This window comes from Mirounga angustirostris, unplaced genomic scaffold (assembly GCF_029215605.1).
Source record: "Mirounga angustirostris isolate CCGP_5_RB_7025 unplaced genomic scaffold, mMirAng1.0.hap1 SCAF_14, whole genome shotgun sequence".
Taxonomy (NCBI): domain Eukaryota; kingdom Metazoa; phylum Chordata; class Mammalia; order Carnivora; family Phocidae; genus Mirounga; species Mirounga angustirostris.
The window spans coordinates 49,979,985-49,998,382 of record NW_026991722.1 but is presented as its reverse complement, the minus strand read 5'-3'; the positions used below and the strand labels follow the sequence as shown (position 1 = coordinate 49,998,382).

The 18,398-nt window shown below is 35.8% G+C and overlaps 1 protein-coding gene across 5 annotated transcripts in view; it reads left to right on the top strand.

The window, feature by feature from the left end:
• Window positions 1-18,398, top strand: part of YES1 (YES proto-oncogene 1, Src family tyrosine kinase) — a 76,058-nt gene that overhangs the window by 53,929 nt on the left and 3,731 nt on the right. For all 5 annotated transcript variants that reach the window (XM_054510353.2, XM_045886969.3, XM_054510352.2 and 2 more), the window contains 8 exons: window positions 852-951; window positions 3,641-3,739; window positions 5,184-5,287; window positions 5,374-5,523; window positions 6,949-7,104; window positions 7,273-7,452; window positions 13,544-13,620; window positions 14,915-15,068. In XM_054510353.2, coding sequence (XP_054366328.1) covers window positions 852-951; window positions 3,641-3,739; window positions 5,184-5,287; window positions 5,374-5,523; window positions 6,949-7,104; window positions 7,273-7,452; window positions 13,544-13,620; window positions 14,915-15,068 — 1,020 coding nt within the window. The remainder of the gene's footprint in view (window positions 1-851; window positions 952-3,640; window positions 3,740-5,183; window positions 5,288-5,373; window positions 5,524-6,948; window positions 7,105-7,272; window positions 7,453-13,543; window positions 13,621-14,914; window positions 15,069-18,398) is intronic.

Sequence of the window (18,398 nt, the reverse complement as noted above, 5' to 3'; positions counted from 1 at the left end):
TTAGGAAACTACTTCTCTAACAGTCTCAGCAGACTCAGCCAGAGATAACAAGGATTTGGATTAGGGTGGCAGCAGTGGAATTGGAAAAGAAAGTAGATAAAGAGGTATTTTAGAGGTAGAATAACGGTGCTAGTAAAGGGACTTGGCTTCAGTACCTGATTAGATAGTAGTGTCATTTGCTTAGTTAGACATTCAAGTAGAGATGTCAGATAGGCAGTTAATACATGACTGGAACTCAGAGGAGAGCAGTAAATAATCTGTCCTCTTCCTTTGTTTGCAGGTAATAGTTGTTTGGTGTCCTTATCTCTTACGCATCTGTGTACAATTCTATGTATGAAGTTATTTTTGGAATTTATAATTCATATCAGCCATATCATTTAATTTTTAAGAAAAACAAGCCATTTTTAAGTGTTCATTATAATAACTACTCTTACTAAATCCTTAGTTATTGCTACTAAGGATCAGTTTTAAGGATGGACATGTTCACCCATTGTTTATAAGAAATTGAGATGATCAGTGCCAGTTTGTAGTACTTGTTAATACTTTTTCTGCCAAAGAATTGATTTGAACTTTGTGTTTCCAAGTCAGAGATATTGCTATTATGAATCAAAATTAAATTTGTTTCTGTAGGTGTATAGAATTTTAGAATTTGTAGCATGCAGTAGTTTCATGGAAGGTCTTCAGAGAGTGTCTTATTAACTTAAACTCCAGCTGCCCAAGTCTCCATTCAGAAATAGATTCTGGAGATTAGGAAGAAAATTATACTTAAGCTTTTTTGCTGACATTTTTTTTCTCTTATGTTAACATATATAATTTACCTTATTTTTTGGGTTTTTTTTTTGCTCCAATAGGTGGTGTTACTATATTTGTGGCCTTATATGATTATGAAGCTAGAACTACAGAAGACCTTTCATTCAAGAAAGGTGAACGGTTTCAAATAATTAACAACACGTAAGTGTTGGGAATATTTTGTGAGGGAGAAAGACTGACAGAAACCTAAGCTTCATGCTGAAACCACTTAGCTGGTTGATTCAGAGATGAGAGTAGTGAGGCATGGGTCTCTGCCCACTGGGTTGGATGATGCATTTGGTTTCTTTAGACACATGGCATAATAACTACTTTTGTAGCCAGAGTTATGACTTCTACAAATTGTGCTGTAGTGTGTGGTTCTTCCATAAACAGTAGAGATTTAAGAGTGAAGACTGAGGGAGTATATGCAAGTTAAGTGTATTACTTTAAAAGAAAGTCTTTATAAAGAGAATTCTTTTTTCCTATTTAAGTATAAGATGATTTAAGGTTCTTCTTTCTTTCTTTCTCTTAACAAAAAACAAAGGGAAAAGGTCAAGTAGGGAGCCCCTGCAGTCCCAACGTGACCACATTAAGTTGCTTTTTCCTTAGTTGACTCTTAGACTTTTTGTTTAAGACTTTTAGTCTGAGATGACTCTTAGACTTTTAGTGAGCCACTAAATAATGAAAGTCATTTAGTGGCCCACTAAAAATTCAGTGTTTGAATTGAAAATTCAATGCATGTTATAGAAAATAGATCCCGTATATTATGGTCTCTTTACTTCCAGTCATATTTCCTAACATTCTTGCTCCCATTTGCCATCCATTATTGTTCCAGAATATAAAATATGATCATTACTCTCTGCTTTAAAATCCTTTTTCAGTAGCTACCAGTTGTTGTCAAGATAAAAGAAAAGCAATAACAATGGTAGACATCAGCCATCCAGCTGCTTCCCCTTCCTCATTTAACCGTCCAGCCATACTGAATTGCTTGTAATTTTATGAATACACTGGGTTTCTCACCTTCCCATGCCTTGACACGTAGTTTCTTTTTTCTGGAACGTGACTTCCTGTCTCCATTTCTTTTTCTTTTATCTGGCCAACCCTGTTCATCCTTCAAAATTTATATTCCTATGTCATTTCTCAAGGAGGCTTTTCTTAACATTCTTCCTCTCCTACCTGGCCCACACCCCATCTCCCGCTATATTAGGTATCTGTCTCACATGTTGATGTAGCACCCTGTGCAAACCTCAATCATACTGCGATCACTACTTCGAATTATAATTTATTGTGTGCTTGTCATTCTTTTAGACCAGTGGTTCTCAACCTAGGGAAAAGTGCCCAGGAGACATTTAGCAATGTCTGGAGACAGGGTGTCTCCACTGTTTTCTGGTGGGTAGAGGCCAGGGATATTGCTGAACATCCTGTAGTGCACAGGACAGCCCCCAACAACACTAGCCCAAAGAGTCAGTAAGGCCATGGTTGAGAAATTCTGCTCTAGGCTGAGTTTCTTGAGCTTACAGACAGTCTTTTTACCTCTCTTTCTAGCATACCCTCTCATAAAGTCTGTCACTTAAAGGGTATTCAATAAATGTTTGAATCATGAATGGTTAGCACAAATGCAAAGTTTTAAGTTTGTGTATATGAGAGTGCTTAGTATATACTAGGAAGCTACAAACCAAGTGTGTGAGAATAAATATTTGAATTGCCAAAGGATTTTTCATCTCATTTTCTAGAGAACAAATTCCCCTTGATCATTTATAAAATTTCAGTTTAGATAAAATATTTTCAGTACTTTCCTCTGGCAAAGCAAAACATGCATTTAATTTTTAGTGGCAGAATCCATATATATCTTCCTCATTAGAGACTGATAATATTTGCTTCTTTCACATTAATTTTGGAAAAATCAGGGCTTATGTATTGCAAACTACACATAGTTCTCATGTTCCGAATTGATTTTAGTCTTGTTTAAATATTTATGGGTAACATTTTTGTAAATATACTTTATTCTAGAAGTTAAATTTTTTATTCTTGTCTGTTGCAAATATTTTGTATACATTTTTAGGGCATCCTGCTACTTTTCCTAAAATGACTAAAAAGGAACATTATGATTTTATGTATGGTTAAAAGCATTTGACAGTAAAAAAAGAATGAACTACTGATAACATACTACAGCATAGGTGAACTGTGAAAAAATTATGATAAGTGAAAGAAACTAGTCCAAAAGTCCACATTATTGTATGATTCCATTTATATGAAATGTCCACAATAGTCATATCCATAGGAACAAAAAAGATTTAGTGTTAGGCAGTGTTGGGGGGAGGCGGGTGGAGGAGTGGAGAGTGACTGTTAATGGGTATAGGGTTTCTTGAGTGGGGGGTGATGAAATGTTCTAAAATTGATTGTGGTAATGGTTGTACAACTCTGAATATATTAAATCCATTAAATTGTACATCTTAAAGGGAATTTTATGGTATGCAAATTATGTCAGTAAAACTTTTAAAAAAGAAAACATCCAGTTGAAACTGAATAATTTAAAAGATTTACCTCCCAAACTGTTTTAGTCAGTATAGTTTATTGCTTTAGGTTGAAGATAGTTATGTAAAGAAGGGATCTTATAACTAAAATTAAACTTTTTTTTTTCGTTTGGAGCAGAAATATGTATGCATTTGTGATTCCCTTAATTCAAGTAACCTGTTTTTAAATATTCTTTTGAGTTTAATTTTTGATCAAATGAATGCATTAAAAAATGGAAGTTAAACCTCTTTTCTACATAGATACAAGGCAACACTGCAGTAAATTGTGTTTTGAGCAGTCATCTACCTTGTGGTAATTGTTGTTTTATGTGTTGCAGGGAAGGAGACTGGTGGGAAGCAAGATCAATTGCTACAGGAAAGAATGGCTATATCCCTAGCAATTATGTAGCCCCTGCAGATTCCATTCAGGCAGAAGAGTATGGCACTACTTCATATTTTATTAATTACTTTGATTTTAAAAATGTTTTAATGCACATTCTACTTAGCCACAACTTTACACAGGCACAATTACATACCAGTCTTAATACAGCTAATATATCATATTAATAGGAGATGTTACTTGAAAATTAATAATTAATGCCATAGTATTTGCTTACAGTAGGATCATAAATGAATCTGCATTAATAATACTATTTTGCCTAGTCTGTATCCTTTATATTTTCACTTAAAAAAGTATATGAACCCATTTTATATTCTGCAGACTCTTTCATTTCAAAAATTTACCTTTGGTAAATAGTATTGTATTTACAACACTGATAGTATTGTATCAGTGTTAATTTCTTTTTTTTTTTTTTTAAGATTTTATTTGAGAGAGAGAGCACATGGTGGGGGGGAGGGTCAGAGGGAGAAGCAGACTCCCTGCCGAGCAGGGAGCCCAATGCGGGACTCCATCCAGGGACTCCAGGATCATGACCTGAGCCGAAGGCAGTTGCTTAACCAACTGAGCCACCCAGGCGCCCAGTGTTAATTTCTTGACTAAGGTGCTTGCTCTGTGGGTATGTAGGAGAGTATCCTTGTCTTTAGGAAACACACACTGAGGTATTTAGGGGTAATGTTTCAGAATGTTTGCAACTTACTCTCTATCAGTTCAGAAAAAATATGTATACAGGGAAAGCGAATATAACAAAGTAAAATTTTAACAGTTGAGAAATCTGGGTGGAGGGTCTGTGAGAATTCTATGTGCTATTCTCACAACTTTTAAAAAATTAAAATTCACCTTCAGTAACATATTTTTTAGGTCAAACCAAGAGTATCTGGGATTCATAAATACTACTTTGTTTTCATATCACAACACTTAACATAGTACCTTGCACATAGTAGGTGCTCTATCAATGTTTGTTTGCTTTTATGATATGTAATTTGTTTCCATAATTTCTGTTCTGCTTGACACTTGTTACTTCCTGTTTTATTCTGTGAGCTTCTGTATTAAACCAAAGCCATGCTAATTTAGAGTTGCTAATAATTTGGATATGGTTCACTTGAACCTTAATGAATACAGATGATCACACTGTTACTAGAGAACCACTTCTGTTCTTCCTACTAGTCTTAACATTTCCATCTGTCAGTGACTGAGAGATTCTCTGTTATTGTTACCTTTCTTTCTCCATTTACTGATCCTGTGACTTGCAGGTAGAGTTGAAGAGACTGGTTGAATAGTCAATACATGGAAATACTAGGACAGTAAATTCTGAGAGTAATATTTGTTATAATTCTATTTAATAAAGACCCTTTATTATGTTTTGCTGTATTTTTAAGCTGTGTAGCTCTTTGTTGTCATCCTTCCTTTCCATTCTTACTGATCCTTATTTATAATCTTTCTGACCCTTCCACATTTCTAACTCAGAACACTATTTTTTCCAGATGGTATTTTGGCAAAATGGGGAGAAAAGATGCTGAAAGATTACTTCTGAATCCTGGGAATCAACGAGGTATTTTCTTAGTAAGAGAGAGTGAAACTACTAAAGGTAATTATAATGTAATATAAGTATAAAAATTTTCTTGGACAATATTTTGAGAAAGATACAGAAAAAGTATTTGTTTCCCCCACTAGGTGCTTATTCTCTTTCTATTCGTGATTGGGATGAGGTAAGAGGTGACAATGTGAAACACTATAAAATTAGGAAACTTGACAACGGTGGATACTATATCACAACCAGAGCACAATTTGATACTCTGCAGAAGTTGGTAAAACACTACACAGGTATGTGAATGTTTCGCAGGTGAAAATTATTTCTTGATCTGTTTTATGAGAACAGAATCTCTGTCTTCATGTCTCTTAAGGTTTAGTTTGTTATTTTACACACAAGAATGTGCTCAATAGATGTCTGTTGTATTCTAGTTTTAAAATTGAGGAGCAGGTAGTATTTATTACCTGAATTAGATTCTTAGATATGCTAAAATCTGACTACCATTATTTGATTCCTTATATCTTCCTGGCATAGTATTTACATTGGAGTTTCATAGTAGCTAAATACCGACATAGATTATGACAATAAATAAAAAAGCATAAAAACAAATATTTTTTAGGGACATTTATTAAGTGGGTAAAACTAAACACTTAATGTAAAAAGCTCTATCAGATGTCCTTTTGGGTTACCTTCCTCTGCATGGCTGGACCACATAAAACTTCCTAAAGTATAAATCCAATGAGATTTAATCTGAAGATGCATTTTTCTTTTCCTGGAAAATTAACCTATCACAACTGTAGACATTCTTCTAGTCTTTCAAAGACCTTTGAAAGGTATTCAGTATTAGATTCTTGTGTCTCAAAATTTTGCCTTGCCAATTTGATACATGAATGTATCTAAAAGTTTTTAAATTATTAATACTAGGGGAGGGGAAATTTCCATGGCAGTCTCTTCTTCAGTGACAGCTAGCTACGAAGTCTGTCAAGTCAACCACCAATCTTGACATTGATCAAACATGTTACGAAGCAGTTGCATCAGTTGTAATTGTACTTTTTAGAATGTTGATTTGTGTGGTTACTTGTTTAACATGGGAGGGAACATGTCTTATTTATAATAAGAAAGATTGTGTAAGCAGGATTCACAAGTCAAGCCATAGTGAATTTGGGATTTCCTGTTTTTGTGTCTCCCTTGTTTGAAAACCAGTCTCTTAAATGAAGAAGTTTTCTCCTTAATTTTTGGTATGCTTCTTACATTAGTGGTTATTAGGAATAGCAGTCAATAGTAGCATTCTCTTTGGGAAGAAACAAAACACAGTGGTCAAAAATAGAACTTTGGGGGCAACCAGAACTATGGTTTGAATCCCATATCCATCACTTACTGGGTGACATTAAGAAAGCTGCTTAAGTTTTCAAGACTTATTTATATGAGATATTTGTAAAGTACTGAATTAGCACAATAGCTGAGACATAAGTATTCAGTAAATTATAACTTCAAAAATGTATTTAACAAAAGGTGTTTCATCTCTTGTATGTTTTGCTTCTTACATACCATACAGCTCCCTTTTTGGTGTTTGTGCTTGTAGAGTAAAACAGAGAACATTATGTTTTTGTTTTTGTTTTTGTTTTCTTCAATTTAAACTTCTAAAACATTAATGTACTAGATGTACCTTAATTTTTGTAATTAATTCATTTTACAGTATAGTTTATTCATTTATCTAGAACATGCTGATGGTTTATGCCATAAGTTAACAACCGTGTGTCCAACTGTGAAACCCCAGACTCAAGGTCTAGCAAAAGATGCTTGGGAAATCCCTCGAGAATCTTTGCGACTAGAGGTTAAATTAGGACAAGGATGTTTTGGTGAAGTATGGATGGGTAAGAAGCCTGAACTTTTGTTTTTTTGTCATTTCTTTAGCCATAGATTAAAATTAACCGTAACTTTAGATAAGATATATTGAAATATTTAAGGTAACTGCTGCTCGTTGAGGTTTGGCTTAAAATCTCTTAATATATAGATTAAAATAGTAGACTGTGTTTCTCTAGGAACATGGAATGGAACCACGAAAGTAGCAATCAAAACACTAAAACCAGGTACAATGATGCCAGAAGCTTTTCTTCAGGAGGCTCAGATAATGAAAAAATTAAGACATGACAAACTTGTTCCACTATATGCTGTTGTTTCTGAAGAGCCAATTTACATTGTCACTGAGTTTATGTCAAAAGGTATGTGTATATTAGTTTCTTTTAGGGTATTCATGTTGATAAAAATTTTTTTTAATCTTCATTTCTATTTTTATGCATACAAATTTTTATTGTCTAGTGTTCCCTAATTTGAGATTTTTATGTAGACATTGAAAGGAGAAAATCTGACATTTTATGTAATGGAATAGTGATTAGTTGCAGGTATTCCAGAGGATAGTACAAAGTTTAAAAGGAGAATTAAGCCAGCTCAATTTATGTTGAAAGTAATTAGGTTTTTGGGCGCCTGGGTGGCTCAGTTGGTTAAGCGACTGCCTTCGGCTCAGGTCATGATCCTGGAGTCCCGGGATCGAGTTCCGCATCGGGCTCCCTGCTCAGCAAGGAGCCTGCTTCTCCCTCTGACCCTCCCCCATCTCATGTACTCTCTCTCTCTCTTTCTCGCTCTCTCAAATAAATAATCTTAAAAAAAAAAAAAAGGAAAGTAAGTAGGTTTTTTATTCCATTTGACTAAAGGAAATGGAATAGCTAGGAAAGTGAAAAAGTATTTCTACAAATTAAAATAATGCAGTTAGAAACATATTTATATCTTTATTCCTCAATCAAAGAAATCAGGTAAACTTAATGAAATCTTATTTTAGTATAAAAACAATCTCCATAGTCAGGTTCCTAGAAACTTTTTTCCACTATCATTCACTAAAATTTCTCCATTCTCCCAAATTCCAGACCCCAAGGTGGGATCTTTAGTAACAGAATTGGTTAGGGTCAGGATAAAGAGAAGGGACAGAAGATGCTTTAGAAGAGGAACCAGTAAGCGCTAAGTATGTTGATAGTCCTCCTTTTGCCCTCTCGAACTTTCTCTTTTTTCCCCCCAACTCTTAATGAGTCACTCATCCATAATTAAAGCTACTGATTATGTCATCCCTCTCAAGTAGTCCCGTTTTGGCCAACAATGTAGTTCCATCTAGTGGTGACAGGGCCAATTACAAGCTACATATTTGCTGTAGGAAATCAACCCCCCCACCTCCCAAAGGAATAGAAAAGCCAAAAATTAAAAATTGAGGTAGCCTACTAATTGATAGCCAAACCATGTGCCCCAAGGCACATGGCACTTTTTGGAAGGAATCTCTGCTGCAAACAACTGCCAAATAATCCCTTTCAGAGTACATTGGATGAACTATATAAGAAGGGGAAGAGGGACAAGGAGGAAGTTTAAATCAAGATATTGATAGCATGGGCCGCCTGGGTGGCTCAGTCGTTAAGCATCTGCCTTCGGCTCAGGTCATGATCCCAGGGTCCTGGGATCGAGTCCCATGTTGGGCACCCTGCTCGGCGGGAGGCCTGCTTCTCCCTCTCCCACTCCCCCTGCTTATGTTCCCTCTCTTGCTGTGTCTCTCTCTGTCAAATAAATAAAATCTTAAAAAAAAAAAAAGATATTGATAGCATAAGAATATAATGGAGGTAAAGCTAATGGTCCATTTAACTTTGTATATTGATTTCAAAAATTATTTAATTGGGGGAACATGATAGACATCTTATGTTGTCAGATTTCCTGGGTTAGAATTATATCTAGATGAGAGATTTAGAATGCAAGATCACAGATGACCCTTCTGGTTTTAAAACTCCATACTTACCCATTTTGTTTCAGGTACTTAGCAGTTGATCCTCAATAATACATTCAAACTCACTGCCTCGTGTGCTCCCAGATAAACCCACTTTCCTTGCTAGACAAGTCTTCTTACTGCTTGTGGTTTCCATGATTCTGTTCAAAGTCTTTCATCTGGAATTTTATTTCCCTATCTCTCAAGCAGGCCATCAATCATATTTCCTTCAGATTATACTTAAGTCAAGTATTTGAGGCCATTCATTAATGTCCATATCTGTCATGATCATTATATCCTATGAAATGTTTATAATCAGACTATTCTATAAATTTTTAACAACCAAAATGTATGAATACTTCTAATTTACAGGACACTCTGCTAGTCAGTATAAGGTACCAAAGAAATTAAGCACCCAAATAACTTATATTGAATTCTCAGAGAAAAGACCTGACCTTCTGATGAGTTAATTTTCAGTATAAAAGTAAATATTAGCTCACTGTAAACAAATAAGCTACAGGGCCAAAGCATAATGAATTTCCAGGTGTTTAACACATTCAGTAAGTATAGAAATGAGGAAGAGGTCACGTAGGCTGGAATATATTGAGAAAAATTAGTAGAAAAGTCAAGTCTTAAACTGACCTTTAAGGTTGTAAAGGCTATGGATGGGTAAAGGGAAAGGTATGGGTATTTCTGCAGAGCTAAGTGGATATGAGGAAATGGGGAACAAAACCATGGGAAGTAGAATGTACAGAAGGCAGCTGGTTGGAAATAAGGCTGGAGAGGTATGTGAAAAAAACTTAAGGCTCCTCTGAATTGATTTCACTATTACTTATTGAGTACCTGCCCTCTGCTTGGGTGATGGATGAGCTTCAAAGGGTCCATGAACTTCCCCTGAAGTTGTGTGTCAGATTTTTGCATATTTATGTATGTTTCCTGGGAAGAATATAACTATAAGGCACATTTGATGGGGGCGGAGGTAGGATTTGTTGTCATTGGTTAAAGATCAGAGAAAAGGAATTGTCAAAATGACACCAATTGCAATCTTAGATTTCTGTGTGTTGCAGTTTTTCACTATTTTAGTAATTATCTATTGTTGTTGTTTTTTTTAAAGATTTTATTTATTTATTTGAGAGAGAGAATGAGATAGAGAGCATGAGAGGGGGAAGGGTCAGAGGGAGAAGCAGACTCCCTGCTGAGCAGGGACCCCGATGTGGGACTCGATCCCGGGACTCCAGGATCATGACCTGAGCCGAAGGCAGTCGCTTAACCAACTGAGCCACCCAGACGCCCTAATTATCTATTGTTACACTGAAAAAATGTTCTTCTACTTAATGTATCAATCATGGCACCTTAGATGCTTTAAAACAAAAGAACTGTACCTTCTATTTATTTCTGTATACTCTGCATTGCCATGTGGAGTATTTATGTGATGTCAATTTATCTTATAGGAAAGGAAGTGAAGAAAAGAAGTGTCTCTTCCTCTGTTTAAGGACAATTTCTTTACCTGTGTTTTTGATCCTTCCTTTAAAGAGAAAACCCTTCCTAGGTCTCAACATCTGCTTTTCACCTTCTGCTCTGCTTGTTTGCTTCCCTTCTCCCTTTTTTAAAAATCTTCACTTCCTAACCAGCCATTTACTCTTTTTTAAAACTGTTTATTTAATGTCAGCACTTTTCATAGATTTTTTTTAAATTGTGGAATATTTCAGACATACAGAGAATACCATAACAACCATCTCCCTACCATCCAAATTTAATGTTTACACTTTGCCATATTTGCTTCAGATCTCTCTACTAAGAAAACAAAACGTTACAGATCTAATTGCATCTTTGTTTTTACCCCTCCTTGAGCCCATTCTCATTTGAGCCTTCTCTTCAGGTTCTTTTGGGCCCATTTCCCTTCCAGAGGTAGCCTTAATTTTGAAGTTGGTGCCTACCTTTTCCATCTGTCTTTCATATTGATGTACTTTTATTGATACATATTTACCTATTAACAATATTTGTATGTTTTTAACTTACATAAATCTGACTAGCTTTATTTTCATTCAACATTATGTTCTTGATATTTATTCATATGGATAAGGGAAGATCTAATTTGTATATTTGTAACTGTTGGTTGAGATTCTGTATGAGTATACCATTGTTTATTCATTCCTTTCCCAGTGAACATTTAGCTTGCTTCTAGTTTGTCACTGTAACAGTGAATGTCCTTGTGCTTGCCTCTTCTTGCCTATATGCAAGAGTCTCTAGTGCATTGGATGGCAGCAACATTAACATCACCTGGAAACTCAGAGATGCAAACTCTGGCCATAGGGCCCAGCAGTCTTCACTTCCCCACCACCTTGTGTAATAATGGTCCATTCGGTGCCATTGATCCCATTTATCACATTTCTCTGGAAAATATCTCCTCTCCATTCCCACTGTCATTGCTAGATTTTAACATAATAGTCTGTCTTTCCTAGACTATTTTAGGAACTTATAAACTTAATCCTTTTATGCAGTTTTGGCCCAATTTCATTTTCCATATTATTATTGGAATGATGGCTTTTTAAACATAAATCTGATCATATTGCTTCTCAGTATAAAACTTCATGTAAAAAGGTTAAAGTCCATTGATGCATTGCCTTCTGTTTTCTCTTTCCTTCTGTAGTCTCTTCCTCACCAGTTCCCATTTTTGTCCCTTGTGTTCTTGCATAGGAAGGACTGTTTTCAATTCCCTGAACTTTGATGTCACATGCAGTACTGCCTTTCTACTTGTTAATCTCTCTTCCTAGAATTCCCTGTTGCCCCCATTCTTCCTTAGAAACAGATCTCCTCTGTAAAGCCTTTTCTGACGTCTCCATAGAATTAACCATCTCTATTGTGTCTGTAAAACTGTAGGTTTTACAGTACATTTTATAACACCTACTGTGCAATATTTGTTTTCGTATATTATTTGTACAGTTCCTAGATCTATATATTATACTTTCTTACTAGATCATGATCTCTTCAAGCTCAGGGACCGTGACATATTTATCTTTGTATTTTGTATATCTTTCATAGTGCCTTACATGTAGTAGATCCTTCGTAAATATTCAAATGGGCAGATAAAGTAACAAACACAATACCATGTTCCATCTGCAGTAGACAGACCAGAAGAAATATAGATATTCTCTGACTTTGAATCTCTGTAAAGGAAGAGATTATGTCATAGCTCTCCTTTGCTTCACAATCCTGTCGTGGAAAGGGCTTTCTTTGTCTTGTTTTATTTTGAAATACTTTTAAATTTTAGAAAAGTTGTAAAAATAATACACAGAATTCTCATACATATTTCAGCCAGATTTGCCAATTGTTAATTATATATGTATCTTTCAATACATAAAATATAAGGATTTTTCCCAGAACTCAGGAGCACATTGCAAATATTATGTTCCCTTTACCTCTAAATACTTCAGTGTTTGTCTCCTAAAGACAAAATTGGATACAGTTCCATTATCTGATATCAGTCCGTCCATATTTCACATTTGCATCAGTTGTCCTGGTGAATGTCCTTAATTAACAGTACTTTCCCCCGATCCAGGATCCAGTCCATGGTCCTGGATTTCTTTTAGTTGTCATTTTTCTTTGGTGTCCTTTAATCTAGAGCAGTCCCTCTCTTAGCTTTTCTTGTCTTTGATGACATTGTTATTTTTGACAAGAACAGTATAGTTGTTTTAAAAATGTACCGTAAGGGGCGCCTGGGTGGCTCAGTCGTTAAGCATCTGCCTTCGGTTCAGGTCATGATCCCAGGGTCCTGGGATCGAGCCCCGCATCGGGCTCCCTGCTCAGCGGGAAGCCTGCTTCTCCCTCTCCCACTCCCCCTGCTTGTGTTCCCTCTCTCGCTGTCTCTCTCTCTCTCTGTGTCAAATAAATAAATAATCTTTTAAAAAATTAAAAAAATGTACCTTAATTTTGGTTTATCTGCTATTTTTTCTTGATTAACTTCAGGTACATGGTAAGTTTTTAACCAGTAATACAAGAATAGCAACTAGACTTTTCTAGCCTTTCTGTTAGCTGTTATTCATAGTACTTTGCTGTTCCATGGTATGTTCTGCTAAAATTAAGAGAAGTTAATTAGACTAACACTTCCATGTCAACTCAGCCACCAAGGTCTATTTTTAAGTACCCCAAGATACTCCCAGTTGTCTGCGCTCTTGATTCAGATTGACTTAAAAATATACAGGTATCTGATACTGCCTTTTGGATCAAAATTGGAATTGCTAATCTTGATCATAGCAAAGAAGGAATGCCTACAATCTAATGAGATGATTGAGTTTTCCATATGTTATCAGAGAAGTTTTTAAAAAATTTCAGTTTAGGGATCTCTTACAGAATATTAAAGATAATTATTCAGAAATTCCAAAGCTGCAATAAATATTAAAGAATGACAAGTTTTAAGTTTTGTATTGTGGTGATTTGTTTGGAGGTGGGGGAATGTTTATTTAAATCCTAATTTAAGATTTGCTTATTTTCCATGAACATTTTTCTCTCTCTTATAGGGAGTTTATTGGATTTCCTGAAGGAGGGAGATGGAAAGTATTTGAAGCTCCCACAACTGGTTGATATGGCTGCTCAGGTATTTGTGTATCTGTACATGCATCAGTTTGCATTGAAAGTATACATAAAAATGTAAAATAATCATAGTAGAGCTGTTGTTTATATAGTGAAATCATGGAATTTTAGAGTTGGAAGGAACATTAGAGATAATCTAGTCTGATTTCCTTATGTTACAGATAACGTAGTGTCTGAAGATCCTGCGGTATCTAACAGATTCATATAACTCACTAATATTAGAACCAAGCATGTAATTCCCAGTATAGTGCTGTCGTGTATCATGTGGCCTTTTAGAAATCCATATGTATTTATATTTCAGCAGATAAATTTTAAGATAACAAGTGGTTGCTATTCCAAAGAAAATTTTGGAAATCTAAAGTATATGCTGAACTTTCTATTTAATATAGTCCAAAACAAGAATGAAGATGGCAATATACACTTAAAAATGGGCTATTTTTACTCTTCTGAATTTTTGTTTTTATTTTTAAATTTTTATTACCATGTACTAGCAATTTTATATATTAAAAAATATATTTTTTAATTTTAGTTGACACAATGTTACATTAGTTTTAAGTATATAGCATAGTGATTCAACAAGCCTATACTTTATACTGTGTTCACAAGTGTAGCTACCATCTGTCACCATATGATGCTATTACAACATCACTGACTGTATTCCCTGTACTGTGCCTTTTATTCCCCTGAATCTTTGTTTTTAAATATGAGTGAAAACTACTAAAAGTTTCTATTCAGAAATGTGGTAGGTGTTCGAGACGCCTTTAGTTGACATGTTGGTTCTGAGACCGCTTTCTTGGTGTGAGCATCCAGATATCCATGGAATCTGAAAGTTTAGGGAAGCTTTATTTTTTAAAAGATTTTATTTGTTTATTTGACAGAGAGAGACACAGTGAGAGAGGGAACACAAGCAGGGGGAATGGGAGAGGGAGAAGCAGGCTTCCCGCTGAGCAGGGAGCCCGATGCGGGGCTCAATCCCGGGACTCTGGGATCATGACCTGAGCCAAAGGCAGACACTTAATGACTGAGCCACCCAGGCGCCCCTTTAGGGAAGCTTTATACCAAGAAACTGTCCATGTGAGGCTTTAGCATATGCCAAGCCTAGTCCATGGTCCTGTGTTCAAGGCTCTTAAACACAACAGTACAGTTCAGCAAACTGTTTTTGTAAAGGGCCATATAAATGTTTTAGGCTTTGTGGGCCATACGCATCTCTTGTTTCTTCTCCTGCTCTCCCTTTTCTGACTCCCCCTCTCCCTCCTTCCCTTTGTATCATATGTCTTTTTTTTTTTTTCCTTTTCAAGATTGCTGATGGTATGGCATATATTGAAAGAATGAATTATATTCACCGAGATCTTCGGGCTGCTAATATTCTTGTAGGAGAAAATCTTGTGTGCAAAATAGCAGATTTTGGTTTAGCAAGGTTAATTGAAGACAATGAATATACAGCAAGACAAGGTAAAATTACTTTTAGTAAATGCAAGCGTAACCTAATGCTCAATGGATTTTCTTACCATTCTTTTGAGTATTCAGGGTTTTGCAGAATAAGAATCGCTCTAGGTCTGTTCAGAAGAGTCACAGAAACATCTTATTCATCATGTATATACATGATGCCATGACTTTATGATACTTATTTCCCTCAAGGAGGAACTTGACTTTGTGTTTTTTTGTGTTATAAATATAGCAAGCAGTACACTCCTTTTTTTTTTTACTATTTTTGTCATGCCAACAAATAAGCATTTTTAAATTCCTTTTGTTACAAACTTCAGAACCATCCAGATTTTACTACACTAAGGATCAGAAAAGGTATTTTTGAAGTTAATAAATTGAGTAATGGCATACAATTTTATAAAGGACTTGAAAACCATCTTTACACCAGATTTATAATTCTTCAAATTTATAATTGTGATAAATAAAGATGTTTGGAAGATTGACACTATACAGAGGGAAGGGAACTTGTGGAAATTAATATAAGGTTGATTCTTCTGTTTGATGTCTGTTTTTGCAAACTTTAATTCAGTACATACTTACTGAACATACATATATACAATATATGCATATGGAAAGAGTATGAGTTTTTGAATCCCATTTCCATCTTATTACCCAGAGACCTCAACCAAGTTATCTAAATTTTTTGACTGTGCCTCAGTCTCCTTACTTACAAAGACTAGATGGTAATATCTCCTCTTAAAGATTGTTGTGAAACTTCAGTGAAATAAAATATTGTGCCTGACATTACCTAACATAATAGATAGTAAATATTGAGCTTATATTTTAATAGGTGAAATATATGTATATGTATGTATATAACTATAAAGCAAATTATTGTGTAATTGATGTCAAAAGAGTATATGAAAAGTACTGTGGGAAAGAGGAAAGAACAGGAAGGACTTCACAGAGGGGATGGCTCAGAGAGCAGGGCTTTGGAGAAGAGTAACTTTTTTTTTTTTTTTTTTTAAGATTTATCTGAGAGAGCGAGCACGCAGGGGGAAGGGGCAGAGGGAGAGGGGGAGAGAGAATCCGAAGCAGACTGTTGTGGGCCCCCCCCCCCAGCTGAGCACAGAGCCCCACGCAGGGCTCAATCTCAGGGCCCTGAGATCATGACCCAAGCAAAATCAAGTGTCAGATCTTAACCGACAGCCACCCAGGCACCCTGAAAGAGAGTAACTTTGATAGGCAGAGATTGAGTAGGTTCCAAAACAAATCATGACATAGGTTGTCGATCCTGCTTGAAAATCTTCAGTCACTTTCCACACCTACGAAGAAAGAGGCCTTTAAAGAAAAAAAAAAAAAGATGCCTTGGCATGCCCGTCCCCTACTCTCTAGTGCTGGCTTACCTTTAACAAATGTTTGTGCTAGGCATGAGGGCACGGCTAGGAGAGCTTGGTTTCTGCTGTCGAGGAGCTCATTGACTAATGTCTAAGACTGAATTGTAAACAAACTATTTCAATACAGTCTAGTAAGCCCAGCATAAAGATTAGTAAAGATTTAGTTAGTAGGCCAAAAAAATTTTTTTCTCAGCTATCAACTGTTATCATCATTTCATAAAAGAAAGCATTTTAATACTATCCAAGTAGGAAGGACATAATCTCAGGATAAAGGATATACCTATAAATTAATAAGAAATATAAATTAATAATACCTATAAATTAATAAAAATTGTGAATTGATATGTGATCCTTTTTCTCTCTCTCTCTTTTTTTTTTCCGTAGCAGACTGTGACTTTTTGTCAGTGACCACATTAGTACACAAACCACTGGGAACTGTTGCCTTAAACTAGGTTCTCAACCAGGGGTGATGTTGTTCCCTCAGGGGACATTTGGCAATGTTTGGAGACAGTTTTGGTTGTTACAGCTGGGACAGCTACTGACATCTAGTGGGTAGAGGCCAGGTATACTGGTAAACATCCTATGATGTACAAACTGGCCCCCCACCAAAGAATTATCCAGCCCCAAATGCCAGTCGTGCCAGGTTAAGAAACCCCCTTTAACACAAGGCTTTCTTTTCAGCCTCTGTACTTTTGTATAGTTCCCTCCAGCTGAATATCTTCCTGTTCTTCTATAATCCTTAACTTTAAAAATTCTAACCATTCTTGAAAGTTTAACTTAGCTGCTACATTTTATTTTGTTTGATTTATTTTATTTGAGAGGGAGAGAGGGCGAGAAGGAGCAGAGGGAGAAGGAGAGAGAATCTTAAGCAGGCCCCACAGTGGGCCTGGAGCCTGAGATCATGACCTGAGCCAAAATCAAGAGTCAAACTTTTAACTGACTGAGCCACCCGGGTGCCTCTAGCTGCTGCTTTTTTTTTTTTTTTTTTTTAAAGATTTTATTTATTTATTTGACAGAGAGAGACACAGTGAGAGAAGAGCACAGGCAGGGGGAGTGGAGGGGGGAGAGGCAGGCTTCCCACCGAGCGGGGAGCCTGATACGGGGCTCGATCCCAGAACGCTGGGATCATGACCTTAGCCGAAGGCAGGCGCTTAACGACTGAGGCACCCAGGCGCCCCTAGCTGCTGCTTTTTAAATGAAAGTTTTTGTGACTGCTTGTGAAAATTGATCTGCTTTTCTGAATATCTAAAGAACTATTTTATAACATTGTATATATACATAAGTATATAAGACACCTATAATCTTATTTTCACTCTAAATGTCTAAGCTTCACAAAGGCTGTGTTTTTATGTCTCCCATAATGATTAGCAAACATCTTGTGCATAGGAAGCATACACTAAATATTTGAGTAAATAGAGGCTTTTAAAATTAGAATCCAACAGAATGGGCCCTCATCAACCAACAGTTAGCTATAGCTGCTAGGTGTTAGACTTCCTTAAACGTTATAGAGCCTATAATCATGTTTTTAGTTGCTTATTAGAGTTTCTACCTCTGGTTTTTTTTGTTTGTTTGGTTGTGTTTTTTTGTTGTTTCTGTTTTTTAAGTAGGCTTCACGCCCAGTGTGGAGCACAGTATGGGGCCTAAACTGATGACCCCAAGATCAAGACCTCAGCTGAGATCAAGAGTTGGATGCTCAACCGACTGAGCCACCCAGGCGCCCCTCTACCTCTATTCTTGAATAGTTTTCTGTCCCCACCAACATTTCTTTTTCTTATGTCATTGATTTATGAGGAAGAAATGTGATTTATTTTAATATAAATTTTAAATTTTAAAGAATTTTTCCCATGTATCTTGTACTTTTGAAGAATCTGACATTGATGACACAATAAAGGTATTGACAAAAGATTAGCCCTGCTTACAGCATATTTACAAAAATAGATTTTTAAAAACAATTTACTTA